At 39.4% G+C, this 22,884-nt stretch overlaps 1 protein-coding gene across 1 annotated transcript; it reads left to right on the top strand.

Moving 5' to 3' along the window:
* Window positions 1–6,268: 6,268 nt before the first annotated feature.
* LOC149081481 (uncharacterized) lies at window positions 6,269–21,872 on the top strand. Its single transcript, XM_089237349.1, has 8 exons — window positions 6,269–6,515; window positions 13,475–13,594; window positions 16,403–16,510; window positions 16,622–16,735; window positions 16,847–16,963; window positions 17,091–17,210; window positions 18,375–18,499; window positions 21,689–21,872. The coding sequence occupies exons 1-8, from the start codon at window positions 6,389–6,391 to the stop codon at window positions 21,695–21,697; spliced, it is 840 nt and encodes a 279-aa protein (XP_089093475.1). The 5' UTR covers window positions 6,269–6,388; the 3' UTR covers window positions 21,698–21,872.
* Window positions 21,873–22,884: the final 1,012 nt, after the last annotated feature.

Here is a 22,884-nt window from a genome sequence, read left to right as displayed (position 1 = left end):
CGCAAATTTTTCATTTCCCTTTTCATCTCGATATTTCCTTTAGAAAGGATTTCGTTTTTGGAGATCAGTTCATTGTTTGTTTTTTGTAGAGTTTCAATAGTTGTTTTTAGTTCTTTGATCGTTTCATTGTTGAAGTCTATTGCTTGCGTAAATTCATCCATCATGCGGGAAACGAACTCTTTAAGTTCGTTGTTCTGTTGAATTATTTTGTGAAGGATGTCTTGAGAGGATTCCGATTCACCATCTTGTGATCTTGCCGATGTGGTCGTGGAGTCTTGAAGGCACATTGCACGTAACCATTTTTTGTTTTTATCGGATGTGAACTTTCTGAAAGCTTTTTCACTGATACCACCACACAGATAATGAAAATTTGATTTACATTTAGAGCACTGGACTCGGTCAGAATCCACTACTATGATATCCGAGCAGGACTTACAAGACATATTTCGATTAGGCATACCTTAGACGATTTTTGTATTTAATGAAGCAAATAATTAAAATTTACCAGTAATAATTTTGAGCGGAAAAAAACGCTAATAAACAGGAATGTTAACTCCCACGAATAAAGGGGTCCTTTACTGCAGTTTTTTTTGTCTCGATCAGCTAACACGCAGATCATAACATACACATTCACGATAGATTCGATAGGGAACTGGGGGGGATACAGAGCTCCCTGTTGGGAGGGATGATTTTTCTAATTGTTGTGAATGGGTTGACATACTGTACATCGCATATTGTTCAGTATTTTCGTGACTTTCTCAGAGGAAAGATTGTTTTATTTTCGTTTAAAACAACTTGATAAAAGTAATTTTCAGCAAATTATTTGAATGTAATATTCCATATGAAAGTTCCAAAAATTTCATGGGGGGGGGGGGGGCGCGATGAAAATTATGATTGAAAATTGAGTCGCAAATACTGAAAGATTGAGAAACGCTGGTCTAGTTCATATGTTGCAAAACTAGTAAGAATCTCTTTTACATTTCTAGCTACAGTAGATTTGGTTACAGAAATTGGTGTCTAGGAGAAACTGTTTCTCATCCAGAATCGGGCGGATATATTTGCATATGTCCTCGAGGGACGGGATTTGATAGGATTAATAGTTCTGCCACTTGTGAAGGTGGCTACGAACTTGGCTTTTGTCTATATTATTGTTTTTACTATATTATTTATTTTAAGAAAATGGCATAGGTTATGTCAGTGGTTCTCAAAGTGTGAGTCTCGACCCCCCCCCCCATCGGGAGACTTGACCAATTATTAGCTTCGACATTACAAATTATATCTACTCTATAATATAAAATCACAAACTCGAAAAGGGCCTGTTTCTAAGCAACCGAAATTAGTGACGATTTTATGTTACAGAATTGAGTGACGGAAATCTGTTACGTTTTTATGTTACGGACGTCGGTTACGATTTTGCGTCAAGTATTCATTTAACTCTAGCACACATCGGGATCATGTTATGTGCATGTACCGAGAGGCTCCCACATCCTACAGCAGGGCCCTTAGGCTGGAATTTAGATGGCGAGCCCCCAAACCAGCTTTTCAGGGGCCACTCTGTGGTTTATTTATAGTGTGAAAAATCAAAAAGTGATAAGAATAGTTGTGGCCCCTATCAGCGCTGCCCTTGGGGAGGGGGTCATGACGAGAGGTATGTATATGTATAATATACATATAACAGCAGTGCTCCCAACACACGGGGTTGGGGTACCCGGGGGTGATTGCACGTATACCTTCATGGGAAAGTTAAAAGTTTTCATTTCCAGGGGCCCTTGATGGATCTCATTGTTTTCTTGCTCGTTTGACGTTGAAATATTTGCGATAGCGGAAGCAAAAGATATATCCAATCTGGGGGCCCCAAAAAATTTGTCAATTCGGTCACGGGTAGTTGCGTGGGGGCCCTGGATTTTATTCGTTGGTAAAACGAATACAAATGAAAATTTTTCGTGGCACTCGCACCGGGGGATGAAAGACAAGCTTCCAAGTCGGGGGGCCCCCATGTTTACAGGTTTCATTTTGGGGAGATGGATGAATGTCATTCTTTTCTGTTGTCGAATTTACAACAGCGGAAGCCCGAGATAAAGCCAGTCTGGGGCCCCACTAAAAGTATGGGAATTGGTGTCCCGGGTAATTGGTTGGGGGTCCTGGATTTTATTCGTTGGTAAAACGAATACAAATGAAAATTTTCCGTGGCACTCCACTCGCACCGGAGGATGACCGACAAGCTTCCAAGTCGGGGCCCCATGTTTACAGGTTACCATGTTACCTTGTTTTTGGGGGGCCCTGGATGAATCTCATTCTTTTCTGTTGTCGAATTTACAACAGCGGAAGCCCGAGATAAAGACGGTCTGGGTCCCCACCAAAAGTATGCAAATTGGTGTCCCGGGTAATTGGATGGGGGCCCTGGATTTTATTCGTTGGTAAAACGAATACAAATGAAAATTTTTCATGGCACTCCACTCGCACCGGAGGATGACCGACAAGCTTCCAAGTTGGAGGCCCATGTTTACAGGTTTCATTTTGGGGCCCTGGATGAATCTGATTCTTTTTTGTTGTCTAACATTGTAGAATTTGCAACAGCAGGAAGACCGAGATAAGTCCAGTCTGGATTCCCCCCACTAAAAATCTGCGTATTGTGTCCCCGCTACTGGATGTGGGTCCCTGAATTTTATTCGTTGTAAAATTGATAAAAATGAAAAAAATTTCGTGGCCTCTCACAGGGGGGTGTCCGACAAGCTTCCAGGTCAGGGCTCCATGGAAATGTTGACAGGCTCTGATTCGGTGCCCCTGGATGTATCTCATTGAATTTTGTTGTTTAACATTGTAAAATTTGCAACATATCGGTAGCCCAACATATATGCAGTGTGGGTCCCACTAAAATTCAGCGAATTGAATCTGGGGCCCCCATGGGGAAGTTTTCTGGGGGTACTTGATGAATCTTATTTGTTTTTGTTGCTTTATTTTTATTTTTATTAAAATTCGCTTCTTCAGTAAGCTGGTGCTTTCACACGTCCCCTTCCATAGCACGCTGATGAAGTGGGATGAAATAAACAAGATATGTTGTGAAGAGAAGTTTGGGGGGGGGGGGTTGGCTGCCAAAGGCGGCAGAGGGCCCCCCCCCCTAGTAATTATATAAATTTATATTATTACAAATTAATATACTTTACCTATATCTGTTATTAAATTTGAAATTTGATTTTATTTTCTGTGAAGAAAAACTAACAATTTAGTTTAATTTTTCCTTTTAAATGATAAATTTTGAATAATTATTGTTTACAGCCTGCGATTGTGGAGAAGGAGTGTTGACCTGTTCGCTTCACAGTCCAAAAAAATGCTACTGTGAAACTGGATACGGAATGCATCATGGAAAATGCATTAAAAGTATGATATAACCATTATATTTTTTCATCATAATATTGTTTGTAATTGCATTTTTAATTGGGTTGCTGTATTTTTGAAATATATGACATTCATATTAGTTATGGGCATCTTTTTCTCAGCCACCTGGTTGGGCATTTTGCCTGTTGCGGCCTTGCATTTGTATTTGATTTGCCCGCACGCTCACGCTGCTCGGGCAGTATATTTTTTGTCTTTTTTAGTTTGTAGTACAGTCGAATCCCGTTATAACGAACTCCAAGACATCGGAGAAATCACTTCGTTATAATGAAATTTCGTTACAATGGAATTCCAGGTTCTTGCATTGTTCCTACGTAAACTTATCTGAGTGGATTAGAAAAGTGTTCGTTAAAACGAGATTTTCGCTATAACGGTATTCGACTGTATTTCTAATAGACGGCTCTAGCTGTCCAGTCAAATTTGGATCTCAAAACTAGTGTAAACCGGTTTCAAGGTCTGGTTTTACTGTTTTTCGTTGAGCTAGTTAAAAGCCAACTTTAAGTAAAAATGCCATTTTTTTGCGCTGTAGTTAAAAATTAGCATAAATTATTCAATTCAATACTTGTAACAGTTTCGACTGCGGATTTTAATTTATGTAATCGATTTTAATGCAGAATTTTTTCCCAAAAATGTGCTTAGTTTTTGGCACAATATGACAAAAAAACTGTTAAGTTGTTAAAGAATGATTTGTATCTCCACGCAGAGCTACGCATTCAAGAGTTAAATGTTATAAATTATTTACGCATACAGTTTTACTTAAAAAGATAAAGTTTTTAATTAAATTTACGCGCAATAGCAGTTCTGCAGCATTGGTAGACTGCAGTAGTGATATTGTTATGATAACAATATTATGCACAAAAATTTTACATGTGGTGATATGTCGCGATGGGAGTACGACACATTGTTTTACTTCTTTTGCAGTCCAGTAGATGACATTGCTATCGAACCGCATTTACTAGTATTTGATAGAATGTCCCCCACCGTTCGAGAACATTCTCGCTGCTAGATGGCTGTAGTTTCTGCTGCTAAAAATAGGGGTCCATGGCAGACTCCAGTCCATTTTTTTCCGGGGGGAACGGGGTGTCTACGACTTGAAGTATCTGGGAACCACTGATGTAACCAATTATTTTTTTGACTTATGTATTATATTGGTAATGTGTTGCAGACACATGTTATGAAAATCCCTGTGCGAATGGAGGCACGTGCTGGAGAAGCGCTGACCTGAAGAGCTTCAAATGCGCTTGTGCACGAGGTTATACCGGGGAAGATTGTGAAACAGGTATCGTAAGTTTTTTATTTGAAACGCCTGCAAGGTTTCAGAGAGTTATATATACATGTGTGCTCCAGAATATTTGTCTGGATAATTATTCCATCTTAAACGTTGTCTGTGAATATTTTGATGGAGATTAACCCCTGTGAAAACAATATTTGCGAAAACGGAGGATTTTGCTGGTGGAGAGAAGGGAATGCCTACTGGTGTGTTTGCTCACCAAATTATTCCGGAGACCGTTGCGAAACACGTGAGTCATTGGTTTTACGATACTAAGAATTGATGATCGATCCGAGAAATATCTCAAAAATAAGCCTTCTGTTGACTGTTCCGATAAAAGTGAGATATTATTTGAGAGAACTGTTCTGAAATTCACCAAAGAATAAGTCCATGATCCAAATTAGATTTCAATATTTCCTATATTTCATGTATTAAATAATTTTATAGATCAGTGCAAATGATGTGGAAATCTCTTGTTTTCTTCATCACAGAAAATCCATCACCGCCATCAACGGAGACACCGAAATATGCGACACCATCATGAAAGGAGCAAAAAGAAATTGTAATTTTTCTGCGTGCGTTTTTTCAGTTGATTTTTTGTTTGTCTGTACCGATTGATACGCTTACATTTTGTGTTAATACATTTTGCAATAAACTCAACTTATTGTAATAAGTGTTCTCTGTTGCATGAATGTCACAAACCTCTAACGGGTGTCAATCATAAAGTGTGTCCCAAAATGATAAAGTCACTCAAGTCCAATCATATTTTCGACGTCCAATACATTTTTGATTGTCTCTATAATGTCGAACACTCGTCCAGGCATCGATTCAACAAGTTTTTGGCAATGCCGCAGTGAAATACATCTTTGCCGCACTTTAGAAGAAAACTATTTTTTTACGGAATTGTTTATTAAAGCGCTAGAATATTTTGTGATTTCATTTGGACAGAAAGGATTTCATTGTGAGGCCCTGAGAATTTCACTTGGTGGCATTGAATATGAAACAACAAGCAAGAGTGGGACGATACATCAATTTCACAAAAAAAATTACAGGATTGCACTTTGAATTAGATACATTTGTTAAAAGGCATTAAAAATGCATAAATTCATTCAATTGAATTATTGAAGTAAAATCGCATTCCTCAAAGCCGAGCCGTCGTAGCAGTCTCATGATTATCGTAATATAATTTATAAATAGGTAATAAGAGATAATCTTAATCCTTCGATTTGAGTAAAGAATAAAGATAGTTAACACGTCAAGGGCAGTAAATTGCATTAAAGCGATATGGTCGGAGTTGGTGTGTTGTGAAGTAGTTAAGGATAGAAATTAGAGCAATACCCGTTTCAAAATTGCGCGAATGTTCTGTAAAATACTGGTCACATGGTCACCCTCATAGATTTTCTGGCCCGCGGACTAAAAAAGTTGCGCTGCCTGCCTGTAAAGCCCCGGCTTTAGTGTGCCAAATTAGACCTACTCCTGCCACTCTTTGCGATTTCAGCTATAAATTCTCAATTGAGTGCTCAGACGCGCAGTAGCCAGCCGCTAGATGAGCAATTAGCCTCGACCTTGGCCTTACAAGTGGCCAGTTGAATGAACAGTCGAGAACAACGAAAGCCGTTCATATCCTTTCACGCATTTCTTCTAGGAGAAAGAAACGTTACTGCGGAGAGAAAACATAGCGCCTCGATTTGAATCGTAATAACAGCCTTTGCTTAAATGTAGAACATGATTCGAAGGGAAATATCCATCTCTCTGTTTCTAGCTGCAGTCGCCATACAATGTGCTATGAATTGTGATGACTATGACGATATGCTGATACGTTTCCTTGTAGAAAACCATTTAGAAAGATCAGGTAGGTTTCCCGATGTTCTGTTTATAGTAATATATTTAGAATTTCTATTTTTGTCTGATACCATAACCTACTACCATTTTTCAAAAATTTGATATTCATTTTCCAATAAGCTCAATAGAGTTCAACTTCGATTAACCGTCACCCGTTTAATCGTCAGTTTGTGTTATCCGTCATCGTCTAAGGAGAAAAGTGGAAAAAAAACCACCCCAGGGATTTTAAGGTCCAAAAAGATCGGATCACTGCTTTGGTCAGTGAAAATGTCACCGGCAGCCATAGATTACCCCTGCCTTGTAATTGGTAAATCCAAAAACCACGTGCTTCCAACATTTAAATATGAACGCATTGCCTGTGAACTATTATACCCAAAAAAGTGCTTGGGTGGACCAAAAATTTTTTTCAGAATGCTTTTACAGCGTTTTCATGCGTCTTGTGAAACTGACGATAGCAAAATTACACGCCTCTTTCTCCCAGCGAATACAACTCCACTTGTCCAGCCTATGGACCAGGACATAATTTAAAATACGAAGCGACGTTACAGGAAAAGCTTTTATCGCAGGCTTGCTTTAATCTGATGATGATGATATGACTGCGAATAAATTTTGAAAAAGATACAACATAAAGGACGCTATTTTCAATGCCGCCACTGCCTGGACTGACCTTATATTGAAGTTTATATTCATCGTTTTGTGCGTGTAAAATTAAATACAATATGTATTTATTGTTCACTTACAGGATATTATTTTCATTTTCTTTCCTAGCCCGCAGTGAAATCACGTTACTGTGTATATGTATTTTAAGAGATTGCTGTTACCCGTCTATTCGGTTATCCGTCACAGTCCTGGTCCGGACTGTGGCGGTTAATCGAAGTTTTTACTCTAAATACAGTAGAACCTCTCCTAACGGGCACTCTCCGTCAACGTACACTTTTCTTATCCTTGTAACTGTGGAATAGGGCTTTAATGTATTTCACTCCCCCGTTAGCGGACACTCTCGATAGCAGAATGTAAAATCAGGCAAAGTATTTTTTTTTCCAAACTCGAATTTATTAATCCTTAGTCATAAACCGAGAATTTTTCATATTGAACAGAAACTTGTATGTATAGTGTGACCATATGACATGTATTTTGCGGGACATTTCCTTAATATTTACGGGACGTCCCAATATTTTTTAAAAAATTTTCAGTTTTCTCTCTTATTTTCAATGAGGCTTACTTGAATTTTTGAAATCAAGATTAAGATTTTTCCCCATGATTTAGTCTTTATTGTCATAATATAATTTGTATCATAATTAATTTCAGTCATATATAAACACACATCTGTTAAGTATTCAGGTTGTTCTGTTAATGAACCGACAAACTCAGTGTTATTAGTAGACATCAAGAGGAACAAAAATTGCAATGGAACATGGTGTCGCAAACTCCCTCTCAAGAGGGTGAATATCGCGAATAATGCGTGCAGGTTTCGACGTCACGCTGGAACGACGAAAATTACAATTAGAACCACAAAAAAAGAGATATATTTGATTAATTATTACAAGAGTTGTGTGTGTGTGTGTGTGTGTTGGAAGTGGCGGACGCTGACGTCATTGCAGTCTACAACGACGTAAAAACGGTTCCCGAACGTCTCCCGTAGTAGTCGATCGATCATGGCGAAGGTACTATGGTGGGGACAATGCTTCATCATTTGATCATTTTTGTCGCACCACGGTCATTTTCTGCACACGAGGGCTAATTAGACCGGGACCTACAATTTATTGCCGATTCCGAACGGCAGGCTTGTTTTTCCTACTCATCGAGAGGTTGGTGCGCTAGCCCCTCGATGGGGGACTCCCTGTGGTAGCAATTTTTGCTGCGGTCAAGTCGCCGTTTTTTACAATGCTTCATCGGATATTGCTGTTGGTACATCCGCTGTGCTAAGCGCCCATTGCCATTAGCTCGACCGTAAATCAGATGCCTATCAGGTACGTATTCCTCGTTCGTGTAGTCAGCCATCACGATACTCAATGAAACAGACAACTAACGGCTACACGTGCTTACTACCACAAAAACGCTAATTTACGTCGTCCGCAGCGCGTGATCCTACCCCATCGCATGCGTTTCGCGACGCTGCTTACATCAGATGTGGTGAGCGAACCCACGAACGGATTCAGCGTTCAACTGACATCCACCTTTCGTCTCCTCTGGACTCAGAGCCTCTGCATGCGTTTTTCGCGATTTTCACCCTCTCAACGTGGTTTGCGACACCATGTTCCATTGCAGGTTTTTGTTCCTCTTGATTCCTACCAACAACCCTCTGAGTACGTCGGTCCACTAACAGAACACTCTGTAAACGTTTTGTTCGGTGAATTAGATAAATTTTCACCCATAGCGTCTTGTGAAAGCTTCAAACCATTGGCGATTTTTTTGGCAATTTTATCGACAGTTGGCAACTTTACTTGCCTTTGAAATTTATTTTGGCTGTAATTGGCAACTTGACTGTCATTTGACAATTTTTTCGCGATAATTTGTGTACAAGTACGAATCCCGATTTTTTGTTTTCCGTATATTTAATGAGGGAAATATGGCCAGCTTACCCATTTATTGTGCGAATTTGATACTTTTCTAACGGAACCCCTTGATGTGGGCAGTAGTTTGCCCATAACTAACTTATATCAATGTTCACTTCTGCCATTAAAAACACAAATGTGTGTGTATCCATGAAAATATTATTACAAATATGTTATTCATATAATACTTTATCTCAGCATACAATTAATTGCTAAATTATTACTAAAAGTATTAATTAACGCAGTGAAACCTCCCATAACGGACACTTTTCTGATCCCTGGTCCTGTGGAATAGGGCTTTAATGCTCCCCGTTAGCGGACACTTTCAATAGCCGACAGTAAAATCGGACGAACTCTAATTTATTAACCGTTGGTCATAAATTGGGAATTCATAATATTCAACTAAGATTATGTTCAATCCCAAGCTCGTAGTAGTAATTGTGATAAATCGACAATTAATTACTTAATTAACTGAACATAACATGGTCCAGGATGGTGAATTCGAATGGTAATGTGTTAGTATTGATTGTTTATACGTGTGGAAAAAGCCAACATTACAAGACTGACAATGTTGTTATGAATGTTTTTATCTTCACGAAGGTTTTTAACAGCTGGCTGATGCGAAGATGTATTTAGGAAAGAGAGAAAATTCAACTGCGCCCTTCCGCGGAATCGAAGCCGCGTCCTCCCACTTGCCGGGTAAGCGCGTTAAGCCACTAGACTACAAAATGGCAACAAATATAGCAACCTTTCCCCAGAGCTCGTGTGCACTGAACTAGGTTTGGCCGTCCACGTACTGTCCCGTTCACACGAGCTCTGAAAGAAAGATTGAGACATTCGTTGCCATTGTAATCTAGTGGTATAAGGCACTTACCCGGCAAGTGAGAGGACGCAGCTTCGATTCCGCGGAAGAGGGCAGTTGAATTTTCTCTTTCCTAAATGCATCTTCGCATCAGCCAGGTGTAAAAAAAAACAACATATTATGGATAGCGGAGAGTGTGGCATCAAAGGTACTGACCGAGAAGACATTAATGCAGTTGTGAATGCTCCTGAAACTGAAGCGGTACCAGATGAAGATCATCAAGGTGTGGAAGACAAGTTCACACCATGAGTAACATAGCGCAAGAGCTTCGCAAGTTCAAATCAGCGATAGATTGTTTTCATGACATGGATTACATGTGGTACGCTCTTCACAGGTACAAAAATTGGTAGAGGAAGCCTTGTCAACATACTCTAACATACTTGATGATATGAAGAAGAAACGGCAAACAGAAATCGCAATGTTCTTTCAGAAAAAATCGCCAATAATCGCTGCACCCTCTTTTACATTCCCTTATACCTCTGCGTTACCCTGTTCTCCTCATGCTGTTCAATAAACGAGATATACAAGAAAAATCTATGGTTTCTGTTATTCGTGGATTTCCCTTATTCACGGTCACCTCCGGAACGTAACCCCCGCCAATACGGGGGAGCCGAGTGTAAATCGTTTCGCTGAGCGGGGGGGGGGGAAGGCGAGGTCAAGTCGTGGTCTATTCGTTATCCGGTTTAAAACGGATTCTTCTAAGGGCCAACAACACACTGGTACCATATATATATATATATATATATATACACATACACAGGTTGTTTCACGAAGGACCCTAACTTTGAAAATAAATAACTCGGAAACGGATAGATACCGTGAGTGGTAGATACAGGGTTCCGATCATTGCTGTTATAGCAATGCATACCCCCTTTATTTAGTGCCGCCATCTGTTAGCGTTATTTGCGTATAGCCATGTTTCGTGTATGCAGACTTAGTTGTATATGTGTGCTCCACTTTTATGAAGCTGGCTCCCTAGTGGGCTTTTCATGTTTGCATTTATTCGCTGTTTTCGCGGGGCTCGTGACGCTCTCTCCTCTCTTCGAAGAGGGGCTGGATATATGACTGCGTTTATTTCATCCTAACGATTGCGTACTATAGTACTATTCTTGGCTCCGGGGAAAGCGGGCCGTTGTCGTGGGAGGTTGCGGGCCAAAGAAAAAACGGAATCTTCTAAGGGCCGGGTCATGTTACGTTAACAATTTCTACTTAATATTTACAAATTTTTATTTACAGTTACCTATATTTACATTGGTTTATCTATCATATTCAGTAATAAAGGGGTTATATTCCTCCACCAATATTTACATTACAGTGTGGGCGCTTCCCCACACTCGTTTTTATTTACATGAGCGTAGAATGTTTGTTTACATTTCCCACTTGCGATTTGCAGCTCCCCCTGGCGGGAGAGTGCACTATACTTTTCTGTCCAGGGCTCTTCTTTTCCCTTTTTCTCTCTTGCTTCCTGCTCCTCACGTCACTATGACGATAAGAGATGGGGGGGGGGGGGAGGCACGCATACCTATATAGATATCGATTACCCCTTTCTTTCATACTCCTCTCTTACCAGGGGATTATGATTATTTGACTGGAGTTCTCCTATTGTTGTTTTCTGGAGCACTCCTATTGTTGCTCTTTCTTTAGGCTTGTTGTTGCTATAGCAACCAACTCGGCTATTACTCCTCTCGGGATTCTAAGTTTTGCTTTCGCCATCCTATTTTGCTTTCGTGCAATATGTTTTTATGTCAAGTGAGCTGTGGTTTGTGTCTACAAAATACGTTTGCGACTTCTAAAGTCCTGGAACATCTGGTCTTTGAAGGCTCAAAATGTTTTTGGGTCTCCTTCTAGAGAGGATCTGGTTACTATAGTAATCTGAGACCCTACGTAGTTGCTGAGATTCAGAATTTTCGATATTTTCGTAGAATTTTCTAGCAAGTTTCTGAACAAAGTCAAATACGGTCTCGACTTGCGTATCCTTTCTGATATATAGAAGCGGATAGATAGAAGCATGAAACCACTGGTACGTTTATTAAAAAAAAACGTGAGAATCTGATACAGAAACCTCAGCATTTTAGTTGCAAATTGTGCCGATAGATGGCGTCGCAGGCGGTATTACAGATTCCTATAAAACGAGCTCACACGGCGGATGCTTCTCTCTATTCGTTTCCGAGTTATTTATTTTCAAAGTTAGGGGTCCTTTGTGAAACACCCTGTATATGCCTTAACAATTGTTAGAAATCAGTTTATGCAATCCCTTCAGCAAATTATTACTTACTATAGTTGTGCAATATTTACAGCGCCATCTGTTGACGGCGGCATTTTCCACAAAATGCCCTGTTGCTACCAGTGGTTGCTACGGGAGATAAGGAAACAGCTGTTTCCTTCCCTCTCTGACGTCACGGCTGGGTGTTTCTGTCGAGAGAGAGGCGATGACGCAATCTGTTTCTTTTTGCGTCGGTGGTTTCGTTTTTCGTCGTCGGGACGGATGTAGCTGTAAGCTATCTGGAGTGTCTGTGAATTTCCTGTTTAATTCATTTTAAAGACCCGGTAGATTAGGGATTTGTAATTGCAAATATTTTTTTGAGCGTCCTCGTGCTAAGATTTCATCGCTGTCGTAGTTTGAGATTTGGTTAAGATGCTCGTATTCTGGATCTTGTAATACGTCTCGAAGATTTTACGAGCGAGTTTCTGGTTGTCATCGAATAATGTTTCAAGTTTTAGATCCTCTCGTAGGTTTCGATTACGCACGAACCATGGTGCTTTAAGTACTTTCCTGATGTACTTATTTTGCTCTCGTTCAATCTGAATAATAATTGAGTCTCGATTGTAGAACCTAACTGCTGATCCACTGATCCATACATCATTGTCGGCCTGATTACCATTTTATATGATTTTGTTCTTGATTGATAGAAGTCCGATATTGACAGATCCTTCTCATGGGATCGGATGCAATGATCGCTCTTCTCACTGCCTCTTTGCAGTGGGGGGGGGGGGGACAAATGATAGTGTTTTATGAGGACAACGCCGAGATATTTAGCTTTGTCAGATGAGGAAAGCCGAACTCTTTTGATCTCGAGAACTGCATTCGAGGGCAGGTAGACTGGGCGTATCCCCGTGATCCACATGAATACTGTTTTATTAGCATTCAGTTTCACATGGCTGTTATACACCATCGTGTTCTATTTCTCTGGGAATTGTTTTGAAGGGCCATTCAAAGGGCATTTTGAAGGGCGAGCGAACCATTTTCAACTAGCGCAGTAAAAATTTCAAACACACAGGAGACTAGTAAAATCGCTCATTAGAGAGCGACTTTTGTAGCAGCGAGTAAAACTGCAAGCCAGTAAACTCGCCCAATGTAATTGAGCCATTAGCAAAAGCTAGTCCCGATTTTTTTTCTCCCCAATAATTAGAGAGCGTTTTAATATTATATCGTTTTTGGGCCCAAAAAAATTATCCCCGGATCAAAGTCCCCCCCAGATTCACTCTTTTTCAAATTTAATTTTTTTTCTTCAAAACATTGTTATGAATTCCATTTCAATCAATTAATTCCAGATTTGTTCAGTGGGTACAATTGCCCTGGAAGAACTGTCGTCGATCCAGATTCGGGTGAAAATATTTGCATATGTCCACGCGGGAAAGGTATCCAGTATGTCCGTCCTCCTATTTGTAGAAGTAAGTAAGCTATGAGTTTTATAATTTTTTGTGTATATAAAATAATAGCAATATGTAATGTATATTATTTTATCATTCTTTAATGATAACGTTTTGCTTTCAATATGATTTGAGTGTAAGTTGTCTGATGCCAATGTGAACAGTTTTCTACATTTCTCTTCTTTTTTTGAACGCCACGAACAAATTGTGATAATATTTCATTTCATTTTTCATCTTTTTTTTAGAATTTAAATCGGCTTCTCGAGAAAAATCGTTGAATTTCAGCATGGTTATGCTATAATCGCGTACCTTATATCTTAGCACTTAATTGATTATTATCAACACCTTCTACCTCTCATTAACTAAAAAGCTATTAACTCAGTAAAAGCAACAATTTCTTTATAAAAGGTGAACGTGACCTGTTCCGCCAAACCCAAAGCGGGTGATAGACGACCCCACGTGGAACATGAAACATCCCACCAACCCTGTTCTATCACGAACTGTTTTCGAGTTATGGTGGACAATCGATTCTGGACGAAAAATACGCCAAGTCTGAAGAAACCCGGATGCGTTACATTTCTGAGAGACCTACACGCAAGCTAGAAGTCGTCACTGGTCACGTGGGTTGAACGTAAGAGGTTGGTTCCAGATAGCTGACAAAGTAGCTAACAGTAGTTTTCGTGGCACAAAAGTATAGGGTGTTTCAAAAAGAATCACCCGATTTCAAAAGCGTTTATTACGGAAAATATTGAACACATAGACACTTAAGATGAATTTTATATTACATGTTATAATAAAGTTAATAAATAAATAATCATAAAGTTTCTTACAAACCTAATTAAAGGTGCTCAATACGTTCACCTTGGGATGCACGGCATATGTCTATACGGTCGTTAAATTCGTCCCAGACTTTAACGAGCATGTTCGCGTCCACTGCGAGTGGATTTCTGAGGACTACGTGCAAAACTGTCGGATGCGCTCCAGTTTCGTCTCACATGTGGGGACAGCCAGGGGAATTCCCTTTACGGAGACAATCCGTGTCTCGGAATTATTTATGCCATCGCCTAATGCTCTGAGCGATAGGAAGTTCAACCCCAGGGTATTGACGACGAAAAGCACGATGAACAGTTGTTACGGACTTACACTTCGGACTCGCACTTCACGAAGCTTAGAACACAAAACTATTTCTATTGTGTAATCGCCATCTTGACAAATACTGCAGTGGCAGCCGAAGGAAGAGCGTTAGCGCTACCTGTGGGTAACTGCGTGAAACTCGAGATTTCTCTCTTTTTATCTACATATTATTCGATCAAAACGGATAAAAAGGTGAATAGTTATGATTTTTTTTTTAAATAAGGTGATTCTTTTTGAAACACCGTCTGTTATGGGAGAGAAGGTCGGAGTCACCCACCTTTTATTCCACAAAAAAGGTAGGCTTGATAGGTATCCGTCCCTCCTTTGTCCCCCATCAGGAAAAAAGTTGTAGTGCAGGTAATAATCACCAAAGAAAGCCGAAATCTTGCACATGCAAACGGCGCTACAAGCGTTGAAAAATTGTGGAAGTTCAAACTCTATTTGTCGCCAAAATTCTTAATCGCCAATTCCGCAGTCCACACATTCGATCAAATTTACCATAAACGATTGCACCAGCTTTCCAAAGAGCCTACAACAAACCATATCGGTGGCTCCGTTCAGAGGAAATTTAGTCTTTTGTTTGTATGCAATACACATCACGGAAGTCGGCGTTTGTTGAAGTTCGACGAAAACTCGGAATTTCAGTTACAGATTTTGGTGACTTTTTTTGATTTTGGAGAAAAAAATCTTAAAGTGGCATCGTCAATATCTGCAAGGATACCTCCTGCATGCGCTGAGAGATTAGTGAAGTGCAAAATCAAATTATCGCCAAAACCAACAAAAATTACTTCGATGAACGCAGATTTCAGTGACGTATTTCACAAAATGAAAGACAAAATTTCTCCACAACCTGAAAACCGATATAATTCGCTGTATACTTTTTCGGAGCCGTGTTGAAATGAGGGTTTTTTTTACAAATTTGATCGATTGTAGCTAGAAGGGTTTTTTTGCGGCATTAGTGATTGAAAATTTTGGCGAATATTCGATTTCGAACTTTGCCAATCTTTCAGCGCTTGTAGGTCGCCATTGAGTTCGGATGTTTCGATGAAATTTGTGTCACTTAAAAGGGTTTTTGTCCTTTCGAAATATGTGCTTGGTTTGCGTGCAGGTCTCTCAGATGTCACTGTGGTGGTGAAGTGGTCATAGTGACGGACTCGAATCACAAAGTACAGGGTTCGAACCCTACCAGTGCCGCAATGGTGGCCGGCTGAAGTTGGTTTTCTGTGGTTTCTCCCAACTTGCAGATGCGAATGCGAACTGATCTCCCCGTTAAAAAGTCTCGCCACAGAGAGCAACAGGCCTACAACCATTACAAATATCCAATCATTACACTTCACTTGCGAAATATATATGGCAGCTCTGAAAAATCAGACACAACATCATATATGTACTCAGAGTGTTAGCTACACATCCGGCACAACTCCCTATGTAGTCAATTACCCATGGCGATAGTCCTGAGTTGTGCTTGGGTTGAAAGAAAAAGAAAGGACTCTCAGAGAAACTTAACGTATCCGGGTTTTTCACTGTATGACGTATTTTTTGTCCATCATAACTCGAAAACGTTCGGCACAGAATAGAGTAGGTAGGGTGTTTCAGGTCTCGCTTATGTGGGCTCGTCCTATCACCCTCCCCACCCTTTGGTTTGGTAGAACAGGTCTCGTTCAACCTGTGTAAGTTATGTATTTAATCAAACAGGTTGTGACTGTGGAGAGGGGCAGATCTCCTGCTCATTCCCCGGTGATGGTCTGAAGAAATGCTACTGCGATACTGGATACGAAGTAAAAGCTGGGAGATGCGTTAGAAGTATAACCAAAACTGTTTCCTCTTAATTAAAGCGTTGATTGTTTTAAGCAGGTAACGTGTGTGCAGAAAATATGAAATTTTAATCGGTTATATATACTTAACGTGTTTCAGAACCATGTGAAGGAACTCCCTGTGCCAATGGCGGCACGTGCTGGAGAAGCGTCGACCTCGAGAACTACAAATGCACATGTTCACCTGGTTACACCGGGGAGCATTGTGAAACTGGTACGACAAATTTTCGATTGAAATCTTATTCCTTTTTCGATATAGATTTTCTTATGCTCAAAATTTATCTTAATCTATATTCTAATACAATATTTATATTTTTCTCGAAAGAACTGAATTCTTGTGAAGGCAATCATTGCCAAAACGAGGGAGTTTGTTGGAGGGGGAAATACAACAGTTACTGGTGCGATTGCCCACCAACGCACACTGGAAAATTCTGTGAGAGAGGTGAGAGCCGGTGGTTTTAGAATAAAATTTTGACGATAGTTCACTTCGAGACATTTAATATATCTTAACGTGAAGTTATCTACACGTATATGTTATGCATACAAATTCTTATATTTCATTCATTCAGAAATTCACGAATGTGACCAGAGTCCTTGCTGGAACGGAGGAAGTTGTTTTAGAGGCAATGGCACCACCGATTACATCTGCTTGTGTCCGGAAACACACAAGGGGGCAAAATGTGAAATAGGTTTGTTGAACCACGTTTTTTATTTACCAGGCATCCAAAATGAAAAATACCATACACAGTCAAAATAGGTTACAATGACGTTTAAGATTCCGCGAAATTTTGGCGTTATAACTGAGTTGTCGTTACAGCAGAGCACGTTTGCAAGTGGGAAAATATAATACTTATGCAGTTAACTATACATGATCTATTATTACGAGTCACTTCATCGTGATCGGGATGACCATATTTTACGAATAAAAATACGGGAAATTAAGATCACAACTACGGGACATTGAGAATTCTCGCCAAAAAATGAGTGTCGGTGAAATTGCCAAATGTCTGAGATAAATAATCATGTTCATACTCCTTATACGCATTACATAATAAAAAAATATGTGTTGAGATATTTATTTCCCAAATTTTATTTTTCATTGGAAATATACGTAATATTCACTAAAAAACAGGAAATTTTTATACAAATACTAGCCATAATTACAGGAAGATACGCCTTCAAACAGTTCATATTAATAAGCAAATCGGAGGGTATGTAATGACTTACTTTTTTTTATTGTTAAGTATCAATACAACAACAAGCATTCCAATGTTGCAATGTGCTTTAGATCTAGAGACTTGTTTGGAAAACGTAAATAAAAGAGAAGCGAAAGCGTCCAAAAATGTCGTCATCAACGTTATATATAAACAAGGTCTATTAGCATTTTCCCCCTACGGAATCTGAGACTATCAATAATTGACGTTATTGCCGAGGTGCTGTTCCAACCAAGGTCGTTATAATCGAGTTTTACTGTACTGAAAATAGAATTGTCTCAACAGAAAATTAAAATTTTTGAATCACGTGAATGTCTCATATTTGCTATAAAATATTTTTAGTCTAACAATCCTTTGATCGCGGCAACATTTTTTGCTCGATATCAAGAGACTTTAAACACACAGAAGAGCTCATAATATATCAATATGTTCTGCCGTCCAGACTATACATGCATACGCCAAGAACCAGCAAACCTCAGAATGCGAAAACTCTGTTGTTTCTGTTAACATTCGCTTGAATACTTCATTATTTTAAGTTGTAGCATTTTCGACGCAGTTCTCGCTTGTTATGATTTGCTAAATTCCAATGATAAACGATTGACCTTAAAATAAATTATTAATATTGCCATTTCATTTTAGAAATCAACCCTTGTGATTCGAATCCATGTAGACGCTATGGAAAGTGTTATAGAGGACTGGGTTTGGAATACTTGTGTAAATGTCCGCTTGGTCCCGTTGGTAAGCATTGCAAGAGAAGTGCACAAGTAAGAAATTACATAAAACGTTCTATTCTGTAAATTCCTTGGAAAAGGAACGTGTTTATGATTAGAATAATTTTTTATTAGATCTTTTGGTATAACGCATGTTTCTAGTACAACGACTTGGTAATGCTTTGATTTGAATACGAGCAAAAGAAGCAATCAAAGATGTATTAACACACAATTATATACAGCGTGATTCAGATTGTTTATCCACGGGAGGCAGAGGACTACCTCTGCAACCGTTGACTTTAAAAGCATACTTCTCTAATTGCAAAAAAGTTTTTTTTTAAATAGTGCGGTTTCCTAAAATGCCGTAATTTTTTTCGAGTAAAATACTATAGAAAAATAATTAACTTTCTATACAGTTCCCGTATAATACAACTTTCAATCAGTGAAATGGAAAACAAGTTTCGAAATGTCCTTATTAAAGAGATCCATAATTAATCAATGTGTGTGTGTGTGTGTGTCCGAGAGGGGGGGAGGATCACTAAACACGGGAGTATGGAAAGATTTCAAAAAACGTTTTGAATGGCAAAAATGCTCACCTGTTCGTATATCTCTACAAAGACGGTGAATTGGGGGAAGATGTCGTGGAGAACGAGTAGGAGGGAAAAAGGTGACGAGTACGGGGGGGGGGGGGACACACGCACGAAACTTTGTTTCATAGGGTTGCAATTAGTTTCGCATTGAGGAAAAAAAGAGGTTGAAGAAATAGTCAGCGTGAATGAATTCATTCCTCTGGCATTTGGAAGCAATATCACGTCTCCGATCGTTAAGAGGTTGAAATCCCGCAACCCTACAGTCTTACAGAGACGTCATTTAAATAACACATGATTAGGGTTGGGGGATCGTGCGAGCCATAGATATAATATAACCAGTCAATCTTATGCCTATGGTACAGACAGTGAAAGAAAGAAAAAGAAAGGGAAATGGTAAAAAAAAAAACAGAGGGAGATTCTGTAGGGGGAAAAAAGGCGGAGGAAAGAACAAGAACAAGCCGCTGTGGTGGTCGAGTGGTTATAGTGACGGACTCGCGATGCGAGGATCCGGGTTCGAACCCCACAGTGGTGATCGGCTGAAGTTGGTTTTCTGTGGTTCCCAACTTCAAGGCGCAAATGCGAGCCGATCTCCCCGTTTAAAAGTGTCGCCACAGAGAGCAACAGTCCTACAACGATAAATCCTTCAGTCATAACACTTCACTCATAGTTAGAAAAACTGGTGGCAGATGGCAGCACTACACATAATAAGCATTACACAGAAACAAACTTTACGTCAGGTTGCACTACACGTACACGCACATTCCCGCATGTACCTATTCGTTGGGGGTTCCGCGGGAGGGGGGTGTGGTAGGTACGGCCTCCAAAAAAAATGGCTCGGGGATCCATGATGTTCTTAAGTCAGCCACCTCGTTGGGCAATTTGCCTTTTGTGGCGTTGTATTTGTATAAGAGGATAGTCTTATCCGCTTTTAAGGAAAAAGGGAAAATATATAGTGTATATACAAGCATATAATTTTATAGATATCGCCAAAGAGAAGTACGAAAGGTGATAAGTAGCCATCTGCTGTCATTTTTTTGATTTATTGTGGTTTTGATAATTGCATTCCCCTGCTATTTTGTTTTTATGTGTTTCCGGGTGAGATGAATGTACTTTAATTTTTTTATAATTTTTTGAGGATGACATGTTTATACCCTTTGCTTGCAAGTAATGAAATACAAAAATCGGCAGATAGAATCGAACCGCGTGAAACGTTGTTGGTTGTTATAACTTCACACCACTGGCAATTGCGTATCCAGGGAGAGGCACTGAGAGTGATCGCCCCATTCAAGAGCCGTCAAACCGAAAGATACCCAGGCCACATCGCCATATGGCAATATCGGCTCATTGTCCACACGGACTGGATACCTCTGGCAATTTATTCATAAAAAGCATACATTACAAAATATACATTACAATCATAACAACTATAAAATCATAACAACTATAAAATCATAATCTAAGTGTAAAATCATAATCTAAGTATAAAATGAATTGCGAGATCACAAATCTACGTATACAATCGGAAATCAAGCATATAATCCTATATATTCCATATTAAATCTTAATTCGAATATAAAGTCCTAAATCACATATTTAAATCAATAATAAAAATCAGATAAAATTCATAATCGATTTCATCCTCAATTTAAATCGTTCGATTTCCATGACATTATACTGGTCTTGTGATATCAGTCAGTCTTCTTTGTGAGCGGCGAGGTGGTGCAGTCTGTACTTGTGCTATAGGCTGATAAGGCGTCCGTGGGATCACTTTGTCTTCATTGTCTTCTATCCATCTAACTATTTTCATGACTTTATTTATTCTACTTTTGTTTTTAAAAATCTCTCTGATCCAGAGTGTGGCATTTTCAGCAGCGGGCACAGCCATGTGCTTTAGATGTGCAGTTAATGTACATGTTGTCAAGTAATGGATGATGGATGGGAGTGCCGATTTCACCACAAAGGCAATGATCTGTTCCTCGTTTTTTGAAGCGGTGAAGGTAATTTGGAAAACCATTCAAGAGCCGGATAATATGGGAAAAATTGTTGTGTCCCGTAAAATACGATATGATCTCACTGCAAACCAACACAAGAAATCGTCCATCCCAACACACTGTCTTGTATCGGCGCTTGACCACTGGTTACAAGAGGAAAAGCAGATGAAAAGACGGTTTCGTTCTTAACAAGCTTGACTGGAAAAGCTTTATTGTTAAAACTATCAAAGAATGGAACAATTTTACTTTTCCAATCACAATGACATTCTTTACCAGTTTTTACATTGTGACTTTAATTTACGGTTTTGTAACAATTTGCGAACCACTCCCTCAATCATTGGCGATGAATGCTGAAAAATTCAAAGTCAGACGAGTGCAGAACATTGCATACGGAACTACTTTCCAGAGCATGATCTATATTTCACTCACCGGGAGGTTTTGGCGCATAGGGACTGTATAAAAAGTTATTGCTTTCACTTTTACACCAGTGTACAACCCCCTCAAAAACTTACCACATTTTAAGAAACCGCATGTCATTTGAAAACGTTTTTTTGATTGGAAGCATATTCTTCAAAATTCAAATAAACATTATATTTTATAATACACGTGTTATTTACAAAAATATGTGAAAATAACCCATACATTTTGTTTCTTCGTTGCAGGTAAATTGACGGAAAAATTATGGTTGGCATCTGCCTCACCATAACAGAAGCAAAGACATGTGTGTTTTCAATGCATAGCACCATTTTACACTGCATAAGATTTTTTTGTTTGTACTAATTGCCTTTTTTCTGTATTGAAAACTTTTTCGATCAATTTTATTCATAATAAACATTTGGTGAATCATTCAATGGATATTCATTATACAAGAGTTGAGAGTTGCAGGCTCACAGCTTCATTCTGACCACGACGTTTGAAGTGAACACACGTACTTCTTCGGCTGAGCAACCGAGCGCGAAGATTTGGTATTCAACCCAAGTGGGAAACTCGGTCAGCGAGACTAGTGGTTAAATTTTTCCTCTGAAGAAGGCACCCATTGGTGTTGAAATGCATTAGGACTTTTATTATTTTTTGTGTATTTGCCTTATTCGTCGGTGTCTTCTCAATAGGGTATTCATTATTCTAATTAAAACGCATGATATGATCGACGAACGCAAGGTTTAAATAAACGGTTTATTACACACACATATATGTCGTTACGAAAAATATCGTAGTGTAATTTTTGAAGAACCCCTCGACACGGTAATCTATTGCCATCGATATGCTCCACGCTTCTAGATTTGCAGGGTGTTTCACGAAGGACCCCTAACTTTGAAAATAAATAACTCGGAAACGGTGATAAAAGCGTGAAACCAGTGGTATGTTTATTTTACTAAGAATCTGATACAGAAACCTCAAAAATTTAGTTACAAATTGCACCGACAGATAGCGCCGCAGTCGGCATTACCATAAGTAGGCTGTGCATAGTGGGTAATGCAAGCAGAACTCGTTGCATTCACATCAAAAGCGATTCAAATTGCGCACCTTTCACACAACACGCATGTCGCAAACGAAGAATGAAATTGTCACCGGAAATCGTCAGCCCAGTTTGACAAATAGCCTCCTCCAGCTCGTCGAGTGTTAAAGGATTGTTGCGGTAAACAATGTCCTTCAGTGTGCCCCACAGAAAGTAGTCGCAGGGAGTGAGGTCGGGTGAATACGGATGCCAGTCCATGCATGCCTTTTCCCTTAACTGTCGATTAGTTCAACGCAATAACTCTATCATCGAAGTATTCGTCCAGAAAGTCAAAAACGGCTTTTGTACGGTGTGGGCGAGCCCCATCTTGCATGAACCACGCCGTGAATGGTGAATCGTCCA

This window comes from Pholcus phalangioides, unplaced genomic scaffold, assembly GCF_987345545.1.
Source record: "Pholcus phalangioides strain wild (caught in Gottingen) unplaced genomic scaffold, Ppha-v1.0 ptg000010l_1, whole genome shotgun sequence".
Lineage (NCBI taxonomy): Eukaryota > Metazoa > Arthropoda > Arachnida > Araneae > Pholcidae > Pholcus > Pholcus phalangioides.
The sequence above is the reverse complement of the archived record's forward strand: the minus strand, read 5'-3'. Positions and strand labels throughout refer to the sequence as shown.